Source organism: Anopheles marshallii, chromosome 3 (genome assembly GCF_943734725.1).
Source record: "Anopheles marshallii chromosome 3, idAnoMarsDA_429_01, whole genome shotgun sequence".
Lineage (NCBI taxonomy): Eukaryota > Metazoa > Arthropoda > Insecta > Diptera > Culicidae > Anopheles > Anopheles marshallii.
The window spans coordinates 76,938,540-76,962,216 of NC_071327.1; the positions used below are offsets into that span (position 1 = coordinate 76,938,540).

At 43.4% G+C, this 23,677-nt stretch overlaps 4 protein-coding genes across 4 annotated transcripts; 3 read left to right on the top strand and 1 right to left on the bottom strand.

Annotated features, from left to right (window-relative positions):
- The first annotated feature begins 929 nt into the window (after positions 1-929).
- On the top strand, positions 930-6,724 carry LOC128715540 (probable beta-hexosaminidase fdl). The gene is made up of 5 exons (XM_053810447.1): positions 930-959; positions 3,535-3,821; positions 4,577-5,274; positions 5,334-5,490; positions 5,566-6,724. Exons 1-5 carry the CDS (start codon positions 930-932, stop codon positions 6,722-6,724), a joined length of 2,331 nt encoding a protein of 776 aa, XP_053666422.1.
- Positions 6,725-9,908: 3,184 nt separating this feature from the next.
- Positions 9,909-14,072, top strand: LOC128711247 (nose resistant to fluoxetine protein 6-like). The gene is made up of 13 exons (XM_053806114.1): positions 9,909-10,023; positions 10,616-10,914; positions 10,999-11,203; positions 11,274-11,444; positions 11,508-11,707; positions 11,805-11,974; positions 12,192-12,360; positions 12,762-12,955; positions 13,077-13,227; positions 13,303-13,489; positions 13,571-13,713; positions 13,781-13,895; positions 13,969-14,072. The coding sequence occupies exons 1-13, from the start codon at positions 9,909-9,911 to the stop codon at positions 14,070-14,072; spliced, it is 2,223 nt and encodes a 740-aa protein (XP_053662089.1).
- Positions 14,073-17,618: 3,546 nt separating this feature from the next.
- On the top strand, positions 17,619-20,749 carry LOC128711248 (nose resistant to fluoxetine protein 6-like). The gene is made up of 11 exons (XM_053806115.1): positions 17,619-17,751; positions 17,846-17,988; positions 18,084-18,224; positions 18,509-18,674; positions 18,740-18,874; positions 18,951-19,147; positions 19,223-19,392; positions 19,456-19,818; positions 19,902-20,052; positions 20,141-20,473; positions 20,540-20,749. Exons 1-11 carry the CDS (start codon positions 17,619-17,621, stop codon positions 20,747-20,749), a joined length of 2,142 nt encoding a protein of 713 aa, XP_053662090.1.
- A 387-nt stretch (positions 20,750-21,136) lies between these two features.
- LOC128713171 (O-acyltransferase like protein-like) lies at positions 21,137-22,869 on the bottom strand. Its single transcript, XM_053808032.1, has 4 exons — positions 22,207-22,869; positions 21,944-22,137; positions 21,557-21,887; positions 21,137-21,142 (listed from the first exon to the last, which is right to left on the bottom strand). The coding sequence occupies exons 1-4, from the start codon at positions 22,867-22,869 to the stop codon at positions 21,137-21,139; spliced, it is 1,194 nt and encodes a 397-aa protein (XP_053664007.1).
- Between the last annotated feature and the right edge of the window lie 808 nt (positions 22,870-23,677).

A 23,677-nucleotide genomic window follows, 5' to 3' on the forward strand; every position in this document is an offset into this window, starting at 1 on the left:
ATAGAGTGGCAAGGGTGAGAGGGAGGAGATTTGTATTTCAGAAGAATTTGGAAGGAACTGGTGAAAAAAACACTTTTTTTGTTTTATTTTAAGTTTATTCTCAATGTACAAAACAAACCCCCCGCCCCAGTAGTCACGATGACTTACGGTGTGACTAGTTGCTACTACCATCACTACTGCTTCCACTATTACCATCCACTACGAGACTGGTACCTAATTCCAATTCAATTATTTCAAATAGATTGAAATTTCGCAATTCATTTCACCGGGCACCCGGTGACACGGCAAAGATCTGCTCGTGGCGGTATTACTCTTGCTGGCGCAACATAGCTACAAGAGCACACATTGCGCCCAGGTGTGTTTGTGTGGTGCTTCCCCGATCGTAGTTGACATTTTTGCGGAGAAAAGAATGTGACCAAACTGGCGGAGAGCGAAAGGAAGTGGGCTTTGGGGCGCGTGGTTTGATGGGGGTTTGAATGAGAAGCATCTAAACCCGGAGCACACGAAGAGGCACACGAGCATGTATATATGTCCCAAATGCAGTTTTCCAGCTGAACGAATGCTGTGTTTTCTGTGTAGATCAACATGTTCTTTGGAGTTTTAATTTCCATGTCTTATATTCGTCTTCCTGCCTATTTCGGGAAGCGAATTAATGCATCTGAAGCATAGTGTTAAGGCCGGGTTTTGTACCTATTGACGATGGATTGTTGAAAAAATTAAAGCCAATAAATCGATATGATTCCATTTTATGAATGAGTATATTTTGACTATAACATTATGTACATAAATTGCACTTGTTTATTTAATGTAATGTTTATCTAATATAAAGTGTAGAAGTAACATATTTTCAATTTTTATTACATATAATCATGTTTTTGCTTCTTTCTCGTTGCAGGTATTTTAAACACATGTCTTCGTAGAATTTAAATATGTTGCTCGCTCATGATTACAACAGTAGGGTAAGCCAACATTTCGATAATTAATGTAATAATGGATCGTAAAATTGCTATTTCAACTCCAATTTCTAATCACGCTTTTATTAAATAATCTTTTAAAATGTAATCTTTCTGTTACGTAAAACTTCTCCTGGCTAGTTAACTTCTGGAACAAATTTTCTTCAAAAATCTATTCTCTTTGCCCTCTCTTTGTGTCGTATTGTTTCGTTTTTTCCTATGTTCCTCATTCCAAATGAGATAAAAAACATAACCAAAGCAAGCCGTGGCAGACAACTCCACCGACGGTATAGTGTCACGAACAAGAAGAATCCCGTCGTAAAGTCAAAGTCCAAAGCCTTATCCATCATCATCGGAGCGTCAACAGTCCAATGCGATTTTACGTAGTGTTGCAAAAAACCGGTTGCGGAAGACAAGCAATAACTCTATGGACTGACAACAAAGAAAAAAGTACATCCCCATCATAAATTCACTCTTTAGCAACACTTTCACCGTTTTTCGACGATTTTCGACACCCTGTTTAGCGGGGGGATCAGCTTCACGATTCATTTGAAGCAAATTTAATTACCGGTCCGCCGCGTACTGCCGTCATCGGGTGCGTCACTTTCGCCAAAAATCTTTACCCCTAATGTCACATTATTTCTTCCTGGGTACTTTGTATTTTTTTTTTTATTTGGTTTGCTCTCCCTCTCCCCTCCCTCCACTGCAAAAAGTCCAACCGGTGTACAAATCTTGCGGTGATTCGTGACCCTTCAATTAGACACGAAGAGAGGTGTAGTGAAAGTTGATGCTGTGTCGCGTGCATGGTACTTTTTGTTTCTCGCTGTTGAAGATTCCCGCCGTTGTCTATGTTTTAAGTTTGCAGAAATTATTTTCCATATTTTGTTTTACGGCCTCTCTTAACCTCTTGATTAGTTTTATCAAGTACCAAATCCAAGTTGTAACTGCGAGAGAAGATTAATATCAGATCGCATGTACTTCGTCGCATGTACTTCGTACGGTTAGTGGTATCGCTAAATAAATAGGTGAGAAATGCCTTACTATTGTGACATTTATGGCAGAAGAGACTCAGCACCCCAGAAGAGACCCTACCAGAAGACCCAGAATATATGTCACACTGCATCGGAAACTACCAGAACAGGTTCACTAGAAAACTAACAACAAAACATAACAGAGAATCAAACGGCAGTAACATCCTTTCGTCCATCACGCGCTATCAGGGCAAGACTTTTCTCATTAGTGTGCTTATTTCGTTGTCTTGCTAATAATAATCACTCACACTCGCGTTCGCGTTTTGGGCCGAAGGTTGATGCACAGTGAAGGACCTACTTCCTGAGCCGTTCTCTTCGTTCCATCTTGTTCACGAGTGTCCTCGAACGTCCTTGAGTCCATTTGAACTTTTGGCCGCGCTGCAGTTGTATTACCCATTTTTGCCGCCAATTTCACCTGATTAGTTCTTATGGCATAATCAGAAAACTTTTTTGCTACAGTTCGTAACAAAAGCTTCTGGTGTTTTTTTTTCGTTTCTTGTTTGAACCTCCCTTTTCGGAAAAGGTTTTGTTAGTTTCAGGCGTAACGCATCCACTAGATTTACCTGTGAGAAGGGCTGGCGTAATGTGTGAAGTAAAAAGTTGGAGCTGAGCGTATGTGAGTGCTTTCGCGTGAATCTGTGCGCAAAGTTTGCGATGCCCTTGGTTCATAATGTGACATAAATCATTCTTCAATTGAGAAAGTTCATCGTGTTTGTGACATTTGTCTGAGATAGTTGTTTGAAGGAATTGGGATAAATGCAGTAAGAATAGTTACCCAATCGCATTAATTTAATTTGATTTTGAAGATAGATTCTTCAATATTTTTAGTTTATTTTATGAAAAAAGTGATATCTTAGTCAAAAAGTTTGAAATCAACTATAAAAACAGCTTCAAACAAATCCTTATGCAATATTGAGATTCTTTTAAACAATTTGACACTATCTGGTTTCTCAAATTGATTTACAAATGTATTCACATCAGCGCAAACCCCAGCACTGTCACCCATTTAATCGAAATGGACATAAACCCGTGCCACAATAAACTCCATCTATACGGAGAGTTCACCTCAGGTGTTCTAATTTAATTAATTCCTTTCGGTCGGAACGTTCATCCCAAACTGCGTACTCTCCAAGGCATCAGCCTCCGATATGGAGACATTCGGCATAGATTTGTCATTTCGTAATAGATTGACATATTTCCTGCGTTGAATTTGGCATCACTGCGGTGATTGTGATTGATTGGCCAGCAGAATAGTTTCACATTTCAGCTTTGATAATTTGATTATCAAAAGGATTGCTTCATACCGATAGCCGGGTGTTGTTGCTCGATTTGTACTTTCATATGGGTTGTTTTATTTAGTATTTTAAAGTATTTTACAATGATTACATTCATTAAATTAATAGTTTTATATTGCTATGGACCGTTCATGTGAGCAATATGTGGCATTCTTATCTTTTTCAAAGTTTAATAAAATTGTATTGTCTTCGACGTAATGAAACATTAAATATTTAAACTAATAATATACTTTATCGCTTCTTGCCTCCTTACAGCGCTCTTCGGTAGCATCATCCCAGTCTCGAAACATCCGTAGCACAGTACTGAAAAACATGTTCAAAAAGATAGCCCTCACGAGGTCAGCAATGAAGAAGGTCGTGGTGGTAGGATTTATCAGCATTCTGGGAAGCTTCCTGCTGTTGCTGTACTGGAACGACACGTCCGAGTCGCCCAAACCGTCGACATCGATGTCGATGGGAATCTACAATACGCACATCTACGGAAGTTTGGACAGCGCGACGACTAACGGTGATAACATTCGTGCCAGTGCCATCCCTGTAAAGTGAGTTCATTTCCTGTATTATCGAACTAAACGAATCAAACCCAAACCACTAGTCAAATTAAGTAAACTACAATTGTTTGTGAGAGTTTTAAGTGAATATATAGTACCAATGTTTGAAAAATTACCTTCATTGAGAGTGTAGAAACAAAAGGCAAGCTGTGACCCTTCATTATTTGCCCGTCTGTTTGTTTGTTTGTCTGCTGTTGAATTTAACAAGTGCATGTTTGAACTTCGTACTCTTCATAGTGAGTAACTCATAGCGGCCGCCGACCAGATAATCAACGGTCGTAGTTTATGATCCGTGTAAATGTCTCAAACAGCCAGACCACCGACGGCCGTCCGTCACGAAGCATCACGAAGCTGTTAACGATTTTGCCGACGATAAAACCATGCTAATGAGCGGAAATGGAAGCATAAAGTACAATTAGCTTCCGAATGGCGAGTTTTAATGTGCGACGGTCCTTTAGCGGATGAAGTGTATGTTTTGTTAACGGAAAATTCTGGTCTGGTTTTTTAATGGAAACTTTGTGCTTATTTGGTTTGCATTTTGGAACGAGGTTTGTGTTGCCCGACCATCCCGATTCAACCGGCCAATATGAAACAATTGAATGTTTTCGGTGGTGGTCAAGTCTCTCTAGCACTTAGATTCATGATATAAAAAACAACCAAAACACACCTAACCTAATCGGACAGCAGTCGTTATTGATTGAATTATTAATTAATTTCACTGTCCGTGTTTTTCGTCCAAATTTTAGTCCCATCGAACGTTCGTGGACGTACAAATGTGTGAACAATCGATGCGTGCGGCACCATTTCGTAGACGGCGTTGAAGAGGATTTCGAAACGAGCAACAACGCACACCAGCCCCAGTCGCCGCAGCAGTCACATGGCGGTGTAGGACCCGGTGGTAGCAGCAGCACGAACTCTGGCAGCTCATCCGGCAAACGGATACCCCACCTTACCTGTACGATGACCTGTGGACCAATCAATATCTGGCCCCAACCGACCGGTGCCACAACGATCGGTAGCAAAACGTCGCGCTTTCGGCTGTCGGACATGCACGTCAAAATCGTGACCCGGTTCGAACCGGTCGAAAAGCTGCTGCACGAGGCGTACGACGTGATGCGGGCCGAGATCCGTGGTGTGATGGTAGCGCATGGTGCCAGCCTGGAGGAGATCGAAGGTGCCCTACCGGCCGGTTCCGTTCCCGCTGGAATGCAACCACCGGCGACCGAGCAACGTCCGGTGGCAACGGAAGTGGACGATGCTGCCACCGCTGGTAGACGACCGAGCAGTACGGTTGATGCTGGGGTGGGAAAGATTCATTTCTTTAAGCTCGTGAGCGATAAACGCTACGATGTGGATGCGTTCGAGGTGAACATTCATGTGGAGAAGTCATCCGATACGCATTTGACGCTGCATACGGACGAGAGCTACAATATGACAGTGACACGTAAGTAAAGCTACTTTACTTTGCCGGCCAAAGGTTTATGACAATTCGTTTCGTTGCAGATTCCGCTAGGGTGTTGATCGTGAAAATATCTGCAAACACATTCTTCGGTGCGAAGCATGGACTTACAACGTTACAGCAGTTGATCTGGTTTGACGACGAAGAACGTACCCTGAAAGTATTGAACAAGGCGTCCATTGAGGATGTGCCGAAATTTAAGTAAGTTATCAATAATGCATGTTGAACGAATTTTTTTCCTCGAAACAAGATAATGTCGTGATGTTTCCTTTGTAGTTACCGTGGCCTTATGCTCGACACCTCCCGGCACTACTTTTCGGTGGACTCGATCAAGCGTACGCTCGTCGGCATGTCACACTCGAAGCTGAACCGCTTCCACTGGCACATTACAGACTCGCAGAGCTTCCCGCTAGTCTCCAAACACTATCCTCAACTAGCCCGGTACGGGGCATACTCCGAGCGTGAAGTCTACACACCGGACGATGTACGTACGCTGGCAGCGTTTGCGAAAGTTCGCGGCATTCAGATCATCCCGGAGATCGATGCACCGGCCCACGCTGGCAATGGTTGGGACTGGGGTCCCAAGCACGGTCTCGGTGAGCTCAGTCTGTGCATCAACCAGCAACCCTGGAGCAACTACTGCGGTGAACCACCGTGTGGTCAGCTGAACCCGAAAAACAACAACACCTACCTAATTCTGCAGAAACTGTACGAGGAGTTGCTGGAAATTGTGGGTCCCCTCGATTACTTCCACATCGGAGGCGATGAGGTAAACCTGGAGTGCTGGCAGCAACACTTTAACGACTCCGACATGCGCACGCTGTGGTGTGATTTTATGCTTCAAGCGTACCATCGGTTGCAGCTGGCCAGCGGTCAGAATGCTACGGCTCCACGGATGGTCGGTGTGTGGTCAAGCGGGCTCACCAGTGCGCCGTGCCTTTCGAAGAACACGTTCGCTGTGCAGGTATGGGGTGGTAGCAAGTGGCCGGAAAATTTCCAGCTCATCAACAGCGGGTACAGCTTGGTCATATCGCATGTAGACGCATGGTATCTGGATTGTGGCTTTGGCAGCTGGCGTTCGACAGGGGAAGGCGCTTGTTCGCCGTACCGTAACTGGCAGACGGTGTACAAACATCGTCCGTGGGAAGAGATGAAGCTAACCTCGCTCCAGATGCGCCAGATACTGGGTGGAGAAGCGTGCCTGTGGACGGAACAGGTAGACGAATCGATATTGGACTCACGCCTGTGGCCGCGTGCATCCGCCCTTGCCGAACGCTTGTGGACTGACCCGACGGAGGAACGGTACAGTGAATCGGTGCCGCTCGAGGTGTACAATCGGATGTCGGTGTTCCGGAACCATCTGCTCGAGCTGGGACTGCGAGCGGAACCGATCTTCCCGAAGTACTGCGCACAGAACCAGGACGAATGTGTATGATATTACGTGAACCCGTTCTACTAGATTGTGATCACGGTACGCTCGGTACAGCGCCGTCGTAAATGGCATTGTGGTTGTGATACTTTGACAAAGGGCTACTATACGCTCCAACAGTACACCGGCACCGGAATGAAGGGAATGTTTGATGAATAGCCTTCGATTTATCTCGTGCCGTAAACTGACCTTTTCTGACAAGTGTAGGGTAGGGTATTTGCGTACCGCTCGGTAAAGCAAAGCAAGCAAAAATGGGAACATATATTTAGAAAACGCTTGAAACACATGATATTACGATGACCAACAATCATGGAAAGATGTGCGCATTACACATGCATTCTTTTAGGGGTGAATCGCGAGGCGTATTTGTTTGTTGTTAGATATTTATGAAAAGCAGCGCAAAGTCGACAGGGAGAGCAGGCAAAGCTAAGTGACATTGTAATTGTAAATAGTTTGTAAATGATGATTAGTGTACGGTAGATACTTATTTGCAGGTTTCAGTCTAGGCGCTAGCAAAAGCAACAAAAATATAACCTACTGCACCCGTAGCGTGGAATGATGATAAACATGAGACCGATAGTACACGATCTAGCTCCGCACTTGTAGCAGAGCCATCATTAATTTGGTACTGTTTCTTACAACTTAGGAAAATGAAACATAAATAGGAAATTAGCTCACTTATAAAAAAGGCACACTCACCAGGATTCAGTGATGAAGGTTGTATGTTCAATAGAGGATGAACACATTATTAGAAAACGGATAGAATAAGCAGCAATTGATTTATCAATATGAAAGGAAATTCTTTAGAGAAGGAAAACCACAAGTTTCTATAATTAATTGCTTTTGGTATGCATCCTTTCCGTCATCATACCTCAAACACGAGTCTAGAACTGCATAGGACAGAATGATCGGTAGATAGAAGAAAGTATTTGTTCGCACGTACTTATACGATTCGATACGAATCGTAGAGATAAAGGTCAATGCCATGTAACCAAGGCGGGACGGCATAGACCGTATTCACAATCATGAATTCATGCGCTAGAATGCATTTGAGAAAAACAAGGGCTAAAAAACAGCCTATCGGATCGTTCTAGTGCGCAACGTTTTGGGCACGAAACATAGCCCGCTATAAAGATCGAGCTTGTTTTAACGTAAACGTATGATACGCGCATAGCGATCAATTTCACTCAAATCCTCGATATACCTGTAGACGATTTCGTAGTGTTAAGTATTTTTGTTTCACCATCACTCACAAACATTGTGTTTGAGTAGTGTTTTGAGATTAAAACCGATAAAGATATCTAATTCGTGTTATTCCGTTTGTTGTTAGCTAATGTGCTAGGTTTCTTTTCTTCTGAAACAAACACACACACTAGCCATAAGAGAGAGGAAAGCTTCCGCATGGTTTCGTTTTGCCAAACGTAATATTTAAAATATAAAAACGACACACTCTTAAGCACACAAACAGGGCATCCGCTCGTTCGCTCGTAGCTAAAGTGCACTGCGTTAAGCAAGAAAATTGATGCTAGTTGAGGCAGTTATGCGACAGCTAGCGCAAACACACTGAGCAGCGAAACTGTCCGACGACCAAAATGCCTGATACTCATGCAAGTGGATATTTGTGCATAAACGTTACGCACTACATCCCACACCGATTCGAATCCAAACGTAAACAATGTTCCAAGCAATGATGGCAAACACAAGCCGTTCTTTCCCTTGAGCGGTTACGATACGAAATTTAATTCAGATAGACTTTTTTTATACGATAGTGTGTCAGCACCGGAAAAACCTTGCGTGATGTTACTAGGTGAAATGAAGTAAGAAAAACTGCAACAGTGGAGAGGAGAAACCCGCTGCCACGTGCCCGGAGAGCCATAACGTCGTAGTTGATATTTAACGTAAGCATGCAAATCAATCCATTGCACCCATACATACCGTCTTGGTTAGGATTAGTTCTGTTACAGAAAGTTTAAAACCCCTCAAATTATAATCGTAAAACAAATTGATGCAACGTTTGAAATCAAACCGGTACATTGTAATGAGAGTAACACAAAAACAAATTATACGCGAATGACAAAAACTGTGTAATCAACCAATTGCAAATTACGTTTGCTTGTACGCAAAAATGTGTGATTCTTGTGTTGTGTTTATCGGTTTTTTTTTTTTGATAATTGTTGATTTCAACTGTATGTTTGCTTCAGTGAGATAAAAGTACAAGTGATAAAACCGTAAATAGTAGATACAGGTTTTTGCAAACTGCACTCTTTCGTTTGTTGATGTCGACGGGCAAAGCAAAGCTATTTACATGTTGTGAGACAGGTGGTCAAGTGGCTCTCTTTATATCAGTTCCGTTTGTCTCTTTATTGGTAGCGTAATAAAAAGTAAAGATCCATGATAATTGTTGACTGTGTGTGGTTGCATCCAACAAATAAAAAAGATAGTGTGTATCACAATGTACTTGGGAGGGCACTGGTCCGTACTTAATGTATTAACAATCGCCACACAGATCAATTGATTGATGCATGTTGACAGTGTTTTGTCCCGAAGGAATCCTTTTCATCGTACGCTTGTTGCAGCTCCGGGGGGACGTTTGCCTTTGTGGGTCCCGCCTGAATCAACTGCTTTAAATCGGTAATGAGCTATTTGACAGGCGGTGCAACGAACGTCATTGTGTATCGATTCGCATTAAACATTCAATCCAACCCTACGTGTTCTAACAACAGCCCGAAGGAAAGATGCCAGCAGTACACTGATTCGCTGCAACAATAGGAAAATCCCGTAAGCATGCACACTCACACAATGGAGTGGAAATGAAACGTTGTGCCTGTCATTTTTTTTTTTCGGTTTCCTTCGCCCTACGGTAGTGCAAGTTTCCCTTAAAGATAGCTCGTCTTGCCCGGTCCGGTTCACGGTGATGGACATTAATTATAGATTTGCTTTCGGTCGTGGAGTGACCAACTGGGTTGGATGAGTTGGTGCAAATGTGCACACGCGGAAACTCTGTGCAATTAAATACCCCACCTCACCCGGAAGGCATTATTCAGCGGTAGTTTATGGAGAGAGAATTATGTTGCATTTTTGAGTGCAATTGGTCCGAACCGTAGACAGTTGTATGGTTGGTTGGCTTTCGGTCAGTTGTATAACAGATTTCGGCAGGAAAGAATCTTTCCTTCCCGTGCGAATAGTTGAAATGAGTTTACCGATACGAGCTTTAGTAGTTTGCCTGTTGTTTGTTTCGGTGGTTTCAGAGATTGCAGAGAGCGTTATTAACAAAACAAATTGTGAAAAGGATGGAACATTCAACAGTAAGTATCAGTAACATTTAACAGTATTTCTTAAATTCATTATTGTGTGAGCATTCTTTTTACACTGTTTCTACTGCCTCATTTTGCTAACCAATCATTTTTGGAGTAAATGTTGCTCCAAGAATCAAGACAGATTTTATCTGTCAGTTATAAGAATTTGGAATCCATTATTCAATTCCTAATCTTTTTGAAAGCGACTTGACTCTACAGATAAGAGGCAGTGGCTTCCGGATCTTTATGTAAACCGGTTTACGTTCGTCATCCCTAGAACTATAGAGAATTTTTAAAGTCGCAAGACTCAGTAACATTTCTGGAATATAAATCCAGATCGAAACTCAGGATGACGGAGAATACTACAGTTCTGTTGGGATATTTAGCCTTGATACTTTATAAGCACTCTTAACTACGTGGAGTCGGGCATTCCTGCAAGAGTCCGACATGCAGCAGGTCCGGCAATAGTAGTAGTAGCTGATAAATAAGTAAATCGTCTTATCAAATATTTAACAAACTCATTATTTGCTCTCTATCTCTCTCTCTCTTTCTTTTTCTGTACTGCTATCCTCAACTCGGTCCTAAAACAAAAAAATCCCAGTCACGGCTTACTACCAGATGCCTCCGCTCTATCTCTACGACGATTACGATCGCTGCCTAGAGGAATTTCCGGTGCGTGCCACGTACTGTTTGGTAGACAGTTGGATCGTTCCAAACGACACCATACCACTATGGTCCGTGATAGAGCAATTTTCCAACGATACGAAACGTAGCTTCCGGCATGACCGACTACAGCGAGGTCTCTGTATGAACCGCTGCCATCAGCTAATGAGCAAGTTCGATCGCCGCACCCAGATGAAGTACTTCCAGTCACGCTTCGAAGTGAAAGATTTTCAGGAGGTAAAACAATGAAGACATTAGAGCAGAATGGGTGCCAAGCACAGAATGTTTTTTTTCTAATCGAATTCTAACCTCGTCCAACAGATTACGTTCGATCCGAATACGTTCCGTGAGGCGCTCGATTGGCGTAACCGGTACCGCCGTTTAGCCAATCAGTGTGTCAATTACGAGCTGAAGCGTCAGTACTCCTTGATGGCATACAGCACCGTCGAATATTGTGTGACGAATCGGCAGCAAGCAGAACGGGACGTGCTCGTGTCCGGGTTGCCATCGTCCGCGGAAGCTTTAGGTGACATTGCCAAACGATGAAATATGTATTTCTATTCACTCACGTACTCACTCACGGCTCACGATTCCAGATGAGATTGATGTTGTGTTTCTACTTATTTTGGGTGTGCTGTTCGTCCTCACGCTGATCTCCACCGTGTACGATTGTAGCCGGTATCGCCAAACAAAATCACACGGTACGGTTACGGATGGATTAAGCGATTACTATCGATCCGGCCTCGAACGGCCCGGCGTAAGCCGATGTATGTGTGATAACAATCGAAGTGCGAATAGAAACTTCATGTCCACTTCTCTCCTACAAACAGGGACCATTCTGCTGGTTGCGTTCTCCCTTCCCCGGAACTGGCAGCTACTGACAACGGCACGGAAAAAGGCGACCACATCCTCGAAAGATTTGCGCTTCATACAGTCGGTGCGATTTCTGGTGATGTATCTCGTCATCGCCGGCCACTCCATGCTGTTTAATTGTATCTTCCCGCTGCACAATCCACAGTACGTCGAGCTGGTAAGATGATGGTTTTGGAAGGAGTTCATAATACGGTTCCGGCTGGAAAGGTTAACCAGATAACCATTAAATTTGCGATTGCTCGGTCCCTCTGCAGAACTACCGCCGGCTCATTACGATGCTTATCTTCAACGGTATTACGGTGGTGCAAACGTACTTCACCATAAGCGGATTTTTGCTGGCCGTTCATTTCGTGGATTTTGCCGAGAAACAGCGGACCTTCCGTTTGTGGGACTTTCTGCAAAGCATCCTGTACCGGTTTTTAAGGTAAGGCTGTTTTGTCTGATTGATTCTTGTAAAAGGCGAGGAGTTTTGCGTGAATTTTGGACGGATGTTCTAGAAGCATAGAAGATTCAAATCTTTTGGGTGAGCTAACATCACACCAAGGAACTCTACTTTGTACTTCATGCGAGACTTACCTCGAAGAGATATATTCCAGTGCCGTTGCTGACAAATAGCTGCTGTTTTTCGTTTTCTCCTTTAGATTAACACCAGTCTATGGGTTTATGATGCTTCTTGACGCTTCCTGGTTGATCCGAATGCAGGATGGACCGGTCTGGAAGCGTGTAGCCGAAACCGAACGTACCTACTGTAGAGCAAACTGGTGGGCTAATGTGCTGTATGTGAACAACTACGTCACCGTATCGGAACCGGTAGGTTGTGCAGGTTTATCGACAATACCCGCGGTATACTACATTCGCCCGCCATACCTTGGACAGGCATATCGTACCAGCATGATGGCTATTAAATGCCACGTACCGTTAACACTAATTGTACTTATCATTATTGTGCCGCGCGTAATAATTGTACAATTTGCACACCCTCTTTTAGACGATTAGGAGCGGTATAGTTTCATTGCCATTTAGTTTATTTTAATGAGTTGATATTTGTCCAGTGTACGCTGGTGAAAATGTGTATTTAACTATCGACTTGTCGATAATGGCCGCTAATGTCGTTCACTATTTGCTTGTTATTAGTGCGTAACTACTAAATGAAAGGGAAACTGTTCGAAATCAATTTCTACATCTTAAATTTCGTCATTTTCTCGTTCCAGTGCTTGCAACAGACCTGGTACCTTGCAACGGACTTTCAACTGTTTATCATCGGGCTTGCCTTGCTGGCACTTACATGGCGCTATTCGAAGCTACTCAAACCTTTGCTAGCACTGGCCGGGGCGGGAGCACTCCTAACACCGGCCATCGTCACATACGTCAATCGGTTTGAAGGAGTCGTAATCTTACGGCCCGAGTAAGTGTCCTTTCGGTGCGAAATGCCACCAGTAATGGGGGTTTGATTTGAAGCCGTAAAGCATAAACTGGCCCTGTGTGGTTCCGTGTTTGTTCTTTCTTTCCCCCATAACTCCCAAAAGAGCCCTCAAGTATGTGCTGTGGTATGATGCAATGTATCGCAAGATGTACATTCCGACGCACACCAATTTCGGCAGCTATCTGGCCGGGTTGATGGCCGGTTTGATGTACCACAAGCTAAAGCGTGCCGACTTCAACGCCGTTCGTCATAGGGTGAGTTTCAAGCCTTCCCGCTTCGTTTATCATCCATCATTAACATTTATGATTCTTGCTTTGGTCCTACCGCAGGGCTTTCTCGTGCTCTGGTACGCATCACTACCGGCTGCGATCGTTCTGCTACTATCAGCCTACATATTTTATGCGTACGACTTTGCCAAACCCGCCATATGGATAGCGGTCTACGCCGCGCTAGCGAAAAACCTCTGGGGCGCACTTTTTGGCGTACTGTTCGTTGGGGTAGCGTTCGGGGTTGGCGGTAAGCATACCAAATGTCAAATGTCGTCAAGGAAACATTTGAAATGGGAACGTTCCTTTCTTTTCCCCCTTTCGTTCGAAGGGTTTCTGCGAGCCACGCTTAATAATTCGATCTTTCGACCACTGGGCAAGGTGACGTACTGTGTGTTCCTGTGCCATCTCTTTGTGATTCGCGTCACGTTGGGCAATGTACGGCAGCCGATATACGTAAGCGATATGCGAATTGTGAGTTTAGTCGTTAAGAAATCATAAGCAAGCATTGTAAACGATTGCTGAGCGTTTATATTTTTAGCTTGTTTCAACCTCATCCACCCTTGTGCTGGCCTACATTATGGGAACGTTGATGTGTCTGCTGATAGAGTTACCGTTCTCAAACATTCAGAAACATGTGTTCTTCTTTAAAAAGGGTAATTTAATCTCTTTATTGCACGAGGAAAGGTTCTCGAACTGATATTTAATGCACTCTTTTTTGATAAATAGAAAATATCTACAAAGAAGAAATTCAACTTGTTTCTAATGGATGTACCAGCCAATCCGATTGCCTTGGAAATAAAGAAACCAAAGAAACAAGTGGGGAATCATAGGCGATTCCTGCGAGGAACACAAAGGTCCGGAAAGCGTAACTAATTTTAGTACATCATGTAAAGTAAGAGTCACAATTTCGCTTACATCCCATTACTGATAACTTATGATGTGAACGATTTCATAACAATTAACCGTTTTCTTGCAATGGAAATGAATGGCACAACTTAAGATACGGTACAAGCTATGCTCCAGTGAAATATTTTCACGCTCCAGCAACTTATCTCTCAAATAAATACCACAACGATACCTTCAACTATTCGAAAATGTGAGATCAAAGTACACTATCACCATTAATGTCATATCTTCATGTAACTGTCACCCGTCCGATAGAAGTGCACACACATTACGCAAAGCAAAACGCCACCGAACCGAACAAAGTTGCCCCATTGACGCACAATCAAGTGTGTTTAGTTAAATGATGATTGCCTTTTACATTACAAATCGCGCATTTTTCCCTCTCCAGCACTGTTCTAAATCGCGTTCTGCGAACAATCCGATCCCATTTTCTCGCTGGGCGACAAACTAGCAACAGAAACCCTTTTGCCGCATACTGGAATATTGTCGGAATCATTGCGCCTCGGGAAGGTTGTTCACTGTTAGACAGGAAATGGATACAGTAGGATACTGCACGGAGGCAGCAAATGTTCTAGATTCGAAGCTTTCAGCGCAAGTCTACTATTTTGTTAAGTAAGAAACCCGTTCGGAATCGTTTTCCGGTGGACAAATGCCGGCCGCGAATGCAGTACAGCAGCTGCAGCTACGCATACAAATGTGCGTTGTTATTAATGATTAAGTCGTTAGTGAGTTGTGAGCGATCGGTCGTGTAGATTGTAGCGCTTTTGAGTGGATGCATTTTTGGATCATATTGAAATTTCATAAAACTGCATATTAACAGTATTGGTGTAGTTTATCTTTTTCGTATGTAAGTTTGAATATTTTGAGAAATTTTTATGTTCAAATAACCCAACAGAGAATAAAACTAAAACAAACATAACTAAAGCCACCCGGTTTGAGGCACTAAAGTACTATTTTCAGAAAGAAAAAATGGCGCAGTTACTTGTTTTATAGATTACAGATTTATCCATCATCTCTGTGTGCATACATCGGTAAAGCTGCATTAACATGCGTGGCATCAATCTGCATCGCAAATGCAAAAAAAAAGCTTAATAACCACGGTAGGATAGAAAATATTCAAATGTCGCGAAACCTACACACCATTATTTGTGCATTTGCAACTTATATTGTGTGTTGGCCATTCCTGTGCGAGTGTTCCATTTGGGTTCTCACAATGGCGTAATAAATGGCGTACCAACGTAACAAGCCGACTAGTAGACTCTTCTGGAGATTTCAAGCTATAGCGCCCTCCGAGACTCTCCGAGACACTTTAGTACACAAGGATACCGGAAGAGTGCGTTGGAAAATTCCACTACAATCCATACTGAGTCGAATCATTTATCTTTGGATGCTTGTTCATTAATCTCACCATACTATGATTGAGGTTGCGTTGATTTTATTATAATACTGGTTATTAATCCAGGCAGTGTTGTATCCCGCCGTCAGGGATGTTTAATTACGGGTGCAGGATCCGACTGTCGATCACGCCTTGTCAGACGGGTCAACGCAGTGAACCGAACTGGTTAATCTTCGCCACGAGATTTCAATATCGATCGCTCGTGGATCATCTCGTTTCACGACTAGCTTTTAAAAGATAACTTGATCTTTGTGATGTTTTCTGCGGATGTTAACAGCGCAGAACAGCACAGCACATCTTTTCAGCAAATTCTTTGCCGTCTCCACAGTGTCAACAATAAAAAAAAATCGACATAACGGGTCCGCGAACATAACCGGTTCGGCGGTGCGACCAGTGCGTGACGTTACGCGTTGCATATACACCGCGGGACCGGCCTGTGGCGATCAAGGTAAGATGATCAGCTGGTGACCTTGACGGGGAAGAGATGGTTCGCACCCAGAGCATGTTGTAAAATATTAGAGCTTTGGTGCCAATATGCGAAAAACATCGCAGAAGTAGAAATGCGAAAGATGAGCCTTTTCTTGTGGTTTTACTTGAATTCAATTTCGTCCGTTTATTTTCACGGATTGTGGAAGGTGGTGGTAACTGTTGATCGATGCTCATTAGTGGCAATTTTAAAACTCATTGCCCCAGCAAAGTTTAAACACTCTAATGGTGCGCAAAGATTCATACGATTACCCTTTTTTCGTGTGCGTTTTACTAAATTGCCAAAGAAAAAAAAGACATGAATATCTTCAACACTTTCGCTTTCAACAATTAGCGTGTGGGTATGTGCCAGGTGGATGGGGTATTGCTGTGGTTGGGCATTGTGGGCCAGTGTGTCAGATGATGCGAATAAGTCGTACACAATGCGTACACCGTGCCGGGTTCTCCTCCTGACGCAATGTACAATGGCATTGCTCACACGAGATGTATAACCATCGGTATGTTGCAGGAGACGAACACAACGTATTTCTTTGTAATGCAATCATAACTACTACAGTTCGCCCAAACTTAGAGCCTAATTGTATTCATCTCGCGGTTTATCCCGGGAAAATTTCTATGATTCATAGCTCAAGGGTTTCCCTTCCATGCATGAGGAGCATGAGTATGACAACTAGGAAAACTTGTGCGTAATGATATGATAGAAGGAAAACGTACTTTATAACATAATTAAAACAAATAATATAATTTTAGCGCATAACTGTCCATGCATTCCGAAAACAACTCCCAACACAAATCACATGAAACAGTTTCCATCATCGCCAGAAAAGCCGTGAAAATAGCATTGCCCAATAAAACTAATAGGAACAATCTCCGGCGAGAAGCAAACACCCTTAATAAACTAAAACACTAGGTCAATGTTACGAAAAGCTTCGCTGGACAAAAAAGAAAACCATCGGTTTGTTTGCAAGCGGGCGAGATGAAATCGAAAGCTTCAAAATTGCCCGTGACGCGATACGTGACGGATTTGAAAAAAAAAACAGAAAGATACAATGGAAGGAAAACAAGAGGGAGTATAACCAGGTAGTAGAAGTCGCCAGTGAACGAAAAAACCTGCTACCGAATTAATCAATAACTCCATCCATTTTTCGAGTGTGGCTTTTGTTCATAATCAAGACAGTCTCAGTGAAAGAGTTAAATGCCACAACGCCTTAAGCATAAAGGAAAACTTCCGCCTCAGACATTCATTCAAGCGAAGCTATGAAGCAAACGAAGACATAGCCGAGTGGGAAGATCTGCCTTTCGATCTAGCTCTAATCGCCAGAACAGAGACGGCACGTCATAAACACCTGCACAACACCTGCGGGTGTTCTTTTTTGCTATACTGGATCTTATAGTTGCACCGCCCGGTTCGAGATCGCCTTTCGATCATTTCTCTGTCCAGCTCAGTCATGTCCAGTCGCTGCTGGACGACGAAGCGCAACACATCGATCGGCTATTCTTGGGCTTCGTCTGTTCGATCGTCGATTCCTGCTGGCTGACATCTTGGCCATAAAGGATTTCATATTCCAGAAAGAAGTGAAGTGCAAATATGATGATAAAGTTTCCGATTATTGGGCAAAGAAATTCCACATCCCCGATGCTTCGTTCTGTGATCTTAGTGCTGTGTGTTGGGTGGCATGTTGCAGCGGTTGATGCGTTTGATGTGCTGCTTGGATACAATAGTGAGTTCCGTTTATTAGAATCGGTGGAAGAAGCGAAAGTTGCTAACTTGTAATCATGCGTGTTTGTGAACCTCTTTTAAAATCTATTTCCTAGAGAGTGAATATTGGAAAATTCCTCAACTGCATGTGTACGATAGTATTGAGCAGTGCCTCCACAACAAACCGGACGGTGTGTTCTGTATCGCGAAGGTGGTGATCAAACCGGACAGTCGTTCGGAAATATGGAGGCTTATTAAAGTAAATAATGAAACTAATGATCGATCAAGATCATCGAAGATCACAGTGGATTAATTGGGCGGTTTGCTTTGTGTTGGAACTTTTTCTTGTTGCAGAAATACTCCAAATACACGTTCCAGTACAATCACGATGTGCTTACGCGTGGTGTGTGTCTTGAGCAGTGTACGCGCGTGTTGGAAAAGCTGGGCCCGGCGGCAGACAAATTCTATGAGCCAAAGTTTAACGTGTCGAAACGGGTAGGTTGTTTCTAATGTTCCTAATTTATACATTTTAAGTAAATTGCAAGAAAAAGAAAACATTTCCGAAGCTTACCAACACGTACATTGCATACCCTCAAGCGTACGAACCATAAACCATAAATCTTTATGGTATAAATTATGCATAATCATGAATTGGCGCGGAAGCCAATAAATTTATTCCAAAGCATCTGCTGCTGATAAGATTGTGTATACTTGGCCAATTAGTGTGACCACTGCAACGTGTGCGATAGAATTTCGAATGCTAACTCTTCATCTTCCAGTACGTAATTTCGGATTGGCTGCTTCCTAACGTTACCCAATACCGCCAAACATACGGCCACCTGATCAATATGTGCCAAAATTATGAACTTCGAACACGTTACAACCTTAGTGGATATGTCGAAATAGAGGAATGTACTACCAACGTGAACTGGAAACGACCTATGGGTATGTTTGTATTGCACGAAAAGGAACGACAACGCAATATTAATAATGATCACTTTCTTTTGCAGATATTCTCGATATTTGTTACATTACATTGCTCGTGGTCCTGCTTTTGCTAGCGATCGGGTCACAGTGCTACGATAGTTGGCTGGCGCGGAACTCCACCGATGAAAATCACTACGGAAAAACGCCAAAAAGCCGTGGTATGTTCACATCAAGCACATCCGCGTACTGCTACGCGACACTCACCAAACGTTAGCTGATTGCTTACATTCACAGTGGAAACCATGGCGACGGCATTTTCGATACGCAGAAACTGGCTGCGGTTAACGTACCGGGCGACACACAGCCAATATCAGCAGGATCTGGATTTTCTCGACCAGATACGCGTGCTGACGATGACCTTCATACTGCTGCTGCACGTGTTTATTGGGATGGTTATGTTTACTGCACAGAACCCACTCGCGATGGAGCAGGTGAAATGGAGAACTTTCGTTGGTTTAACCGTGAAAATGTATTTAAACTTTCCAATCCAATTCCAATGCACGCAGTTTTCAGCTCACCCACTATCGCAGATGATGTTCTCCATAATACCGTTTCAAGTGGACATGTTCTTTTGTATCAGTGGACTGCTGCTGGTGGTCCAGTTTCTAGATCACACGGAAAATAAACGCTTTCGCATCAGCATACTATGGCACGGTTTAATTAATCGCTATCTAAGGTAAGCACCCCTCCCACATAAATGATCACCAAATTGACGCTTGTTTTCTTCACTTACTTCAAGATCACTTCCAGTGTACGCTGTATTGATGCTATTCACGGTATCTCGCTACGACACTTTCCTGACCACTCCATCCGCATACAAAATTATACCCAAAGTACGGCTGATATGTCGACGCAAGTGGTGGATCAACTTCCTGTACATCAACAACTACTATACGCCCGAGGAACAGTGCCTGATACACACCTGGTACTTGGCCGTAGACTTCCAGCTATTCGTTGTAGGATTGGTGGTGATGACCTTACTGTGGCGGTTTCCGAAAGCTACCTTCTGGACAGCAGTCTCACTGGGTGTTGTAGGTTTCATACTACCAATGATCAACACGTACGTGTACGCGCTGGATGTAATGATGCCACTAACCATGAAGTACGTACATTTAGTATCCTCAAAATCAAACACACTACAAGTACAGAAGCGCATTTCATTTTGTTCTGCTCAACACCTTGCAGAGGAAACGAATATCAATTGTGGTACGATGAGTATTTTGTGAATTCGTACGAAGCAACGGAGACGCACTGCTGCAGCTTCTTTGCCGGCATGATTGCAGGGTTACTCTACTATAAGATCGTACGCAAAGAGCTGACCCTTCCGTTCGCGACGGTGAAGTATCGTACCAGAGTTACCATTGGAATATGGAAACTTTAGTTAGCCAACAACCAAACAAACTCGACAATTCTTTTATTTCCAGATAAGGAATCTGTTTACCTTTGCGTTCATATCGATCATCGGTTTTGCCCTGCAGGCACCACTCTACAATATGATGCAGTTCAACAAACCCTCCATCTGGATGTCAATTCTCTCCGGGGTGCATAAGCTATCCATAGGTTCATTTTATGCGATGGCTTTTTTGCTGCTTACATTCCACGACCGAAAGTCAGCCCTTCGTCGATGGTTTAGCGGGAATGCTCTTACTCGTGCAATGGCACGGCTCGGGTTCGGATTCTACATTGTGCAGATGTCGGTACTAAAGATAGTGTTCAGTAACTACCCGGAGGATACACGCATCAATCTGCAACTGATCGTATGTGTTGTGATCTTGTGGCATTTGAAATCGATTTATCATTTTTGTTGTTTTTTTATGTTTCAGATTTCAACATTTTGCTCAACATTCACCTTGTCATACGCGATCGCGCTGGTTGCGTTCATCTTGATTGAGAAACCGTTCGACGTTCTCTTCAAGCTTTTGTTAAGCTCCTCCGGTAATCAACGTAGAACCACACCAGCTGCAGCAACGGTGCAATCGAGTAACACTTCAGTGATATCTTCGGTGATGGTTCCCGGTACGGTAAAACAGTAGAAAAAAGCCATAAAAATGGCTCCACCATACAGCGGAGACCAGAATAGATTGTAGTAAAGTGTGCTGATAAAGTGATTTTTATTTCTACTAGCAGCCAGCTTTCTTATGACATTTTTTAGAAGAAAGTACACAATCCAAAACTTGTGTACCTACCATTAATTGATTGAAAAGATGGAATCCTTTAACCATTTTTCTCTCTTTATCGCTATTCATCTGGGAACCCAAAATATGTATAAGAATAATTGTTTAGAATTATTATTGTAACTTACAGCTAAAGGATAATAGAGATAACAATTGGGCTGCTACCCCAACGATGGAAATTTTGCGTTGTTCATTCTGATTTTATAGAACTTTGTTTCGTTTCTTTGCCAAATTGTTGAGGTTTAGTTACGCCTGTGGAAAGCGAAGAAAACCATGTCAGAATAATTACTGTTTAATCTAATAATTCACAACAGTTTAGCGATATCTTACCGAACATTCGTTTAAAAATGGCTGCTGCTGGTAGTTCGACCATCAAAGCTAGTACAAGTGCAACAGCGTAGCAAACGATCCACGTATAGGCGACAGATTCGAACTGTAACGGAGAGAAGGTCGTGCCAGAATTATGTAAACTTGCCCATCCTTTTTTGTTTCGTTTAGCACCATTCTTACGAAAATTGTCCAGCTAAAATCAATTCCCCTGCCGGTAGCGTTTTGTGTTAGACTCTTCAACACATTGAACTGCACCATAAATACTCCGAACGATAGTTTGCTGAGTGTCTGGAGTATTGGATGGAAGTGTATCCATGAGTGGCGTCCCTGCCATACCGTTGCACCGTACAGAATGCCCGTCGCACACATGGCACCCCAACAACAGCGATGGATCGCACCGTAGACGGCATTCCAAAGCATCGGTTCACTGTAGTCTAAGCCATAGAACAATGGTGAAAATATGGCTTGCAGTACGACCATCGTCGGTGGCACCCATTTGAATAGCCATGCAATGTTTCCACTAGCCAGAACAGGAACCACAGCCGTACGATAGCGATGGTACGCTAAACCAGCAAACAGCCCACTGAAGTAACTGCAGGTGTGCGGGTGTGATAGCATGTAGTCGTTCTTGAGAGCAGGATGAGCGTAGAACACGAAACGAAGTTGCCTGAGGAGGATGGAATTTGATTATACATTCCAAGAGATGTGCCAGGATATACGTACTTGAAGTTAGTTAGGATGACTCCAGGCAGTTTATGGCGGTAAAGATTGACGATCGGAGCTCCAAACGAAAAGATTGTTGTGATAGTTAATAGCGGCCAAAGCAATCGAGGATGACGGTTGATCAGCATCAGCAAGGGAAGTCCGGCAAGAAAGAACTGAAAATCGGCTGCCAGGTGCCAGGTTTGTTGCATACACTTTCGCGAAAACACAGAATACATCAGAAATTGGGGAACATGCGTTAAACATACCCTTAAGCTGCTTACCATGTTGCTATACTTAAAGTAGTTGTTGAGGAACAAAAAGTTAAGCCATCCATTCGTTCGGCAGTTGTCCTTCTCGAGGCCAAAGTACCTATAGTCACCCGGTCCGCGTGCAAACCAATCAAACCAGGACACCTGATACAACCACACCACGAACAGGACGGGAAAGATCCGAATATAACGCATTACAATACCCTTCCACAAGAATGACCAACCGATGCGGTTCGCCTTGGAAGAGGCATATTCGAGAAAATGTACGGCCAACATGACACCACTGATCGTGAAAAATGTATGCACCTGAAAGGGAAACACACTAACGGCGATCAGTGAGAGCTTTAATCCGTAAAATTCCTCCAAGGGACGCATGTTTGCCGTCGGTCCCGCCGTAAAGCACATGGACACGTGAATGGCAAGAATGATCAACACCGACAGCATGCGAAAGATTTCAACGAAGGCAAAATCTCGCTGAAGGTTGGACTTTGGTGCGGTCATCAGCTGTGCCCAGGTTCTTCGTAGGGAAAACTCCATCCAAAGGCCACCACGGTCAGTATGTCCTTGGGTTGTTGCCGGGTCAGTTTCATTATTATTGAGGGAAGCCGTCGTTCTATAGTGCCAGTCGGTATAGGTTGCATAGCCAACAGCACCACTCAGAAACACAACGATCATTAAGAACAGCACGTGATACGCATCAAGTGCAGGACGATGGGACGCAGCTGTGATACATCGTTCGAGCTCGGAATATCCGGACAAATTGTAGTGGCGTCGGAGGTAATGATTTACACAGATGTTGAGGATCCTACCGTACCGGGTCTGATGTTGAGGAAGCTCTCGTTCTGATGGGATGGAAAGAAGATGCTGCAAGGTACGAAACAAAATACACCATTGTAAACACTTGACAATAGCCACTCAAACATTCGGGCAAACACCTACGTATGGTTCCACCGTAATTCGTGTCGTGTCGAATGTGGCTATAGCGGAAGAATTTAAGCTGTTCACCAGATTAACGCACGGTTCTACGCACATTCCCCGGTCCAGGAGTGAGTGTTCGTGGTAGGATGGATTTTTGGAATGTTTCTAGAAAACAGAACCAGATGATAAGTTTTTGAAAATCCTGTTTAGAAGATTGCATTTACCTGTATGGCGCGCCATACTTCTGAATCTTCCGTTGGTGCCAAAACTGTTTTTACGACACAGTAAACGCTCGAAGGATATTGCTCAAAACACTCGGTTAAATTTTCATATTCAAACAGCGGTGGCATCAGCTCATAATCATCTGCGAAGGATATTCCAAGAACAAACACATTGACATGCACTTTTGTTAAATTTCTAACAAACAACAAGGGTCACCTTTGGAATCAACTGCGACGGCACAGCACGGTGCAAGAAACACTGAGAACACAACAATTCGCACAATAACTACGTCTGGCCAGCCCATGGTCCGGAAAGGGAGATGTGTACCGTTCGGATGCTGAAT

What these genes read in the sequence shown, in the direction of transcription:
- LOC128715540 (XM_053810447.1), top strand. Translation starts at nt 930, where the DNA reads ATGTTGCTCGCTCATGATTACAACAGTAGG. An exon ending in CTACAATATGACAGTGACAC is followed by an intron (nt 5,275 to 5,333) that starts GTAAGTAAAGCT and finishes GTTTCGTTGCAG; the next exon opens with ATTCCGCTAGGGTGTTGATC. An exon ending in GAGGATGTGCCGAAATTTAA is followed by an intron (nt 5,491 to 5,565) that starts GTAAGTTATCAA and finishes TTTCCTTTGTAG; the next exon opens with TTACCGTGGCCTTATGCTCG.
- LOC128711247 (XM_053806114.1), top strand. Translation starts at nt 9,909, where the DNA reads ATGAGTTTACCGATACGAGCTTTAGTAGTTTGCCTGTTGTTTGTTTCG. An exon ending in TCAACGCCGTTCGTCATAGG is followed by an intron (nt 13,228 to 13,302) that starts GTGAGTTTCAAG and finishes GTCCTACCGCAG; the next exon opens with GGCTTTCTCGTGCTCTGGTA. An exon ending in GGTAGCGTTCGGGGTTGGCG is followed by an intron (nt 13,490 to 13,570) that starts GTAAGCATACCA and finishes TTTCGTTCGAAG; the next exon opens with GGTTTCTGCGAGCCACGCTT.
- LOC128711248 (XM_053806115.1), top strand. Translation starts at nt 17,619, where the DNA reads ATGATGATAAAGTTTCCGATTATTGGGCAAAGAAATTCCACATCCCCG. An exon ending in TGTGCTGCTTGGATACAATA is followed by an intron (nt 17,752 to 17,845) that starts GTGAGTTCCGTT and finishes TCTATTTCCTAG; the next exon opens with AGAGTGAATATTGGAAAATT. An exon ending in TGACCCTTCCGTTCGCGACG is followed by an intron (nt 20,053 to 20,140) that starts GTGAAGTATCGT and finishes TTTTATTTCCAG; the next exon opens with ATAAGGAATCTGTTTACCTT.
- LOC128713171 (XM_053808032.1), bottom strand. Translation starts at nt 22,869, where the DNA reads ATGATCGTTGTGTTTCTGAGTGGTGCTGTTGGCTATGCAACCTATACC. An exon ending in ACTTTAAGTATAGCAACATG is followed by an intron (nt 22,138 to 22,206) that starts GTAAGCAGCTTA and finishes TTTTCGCGAAAG; the next exon opens with TGTATGCAACAAACCTGGCA. An exon ending in GTCATCCTAACTAACTTCAA is followed by an intron (nt 21,888 to 21,943) that starts GTACGTATATCC and finishes CATCCTCCTCAG; the next exon opens with GCAACTTCGTTTCGTGTTCT.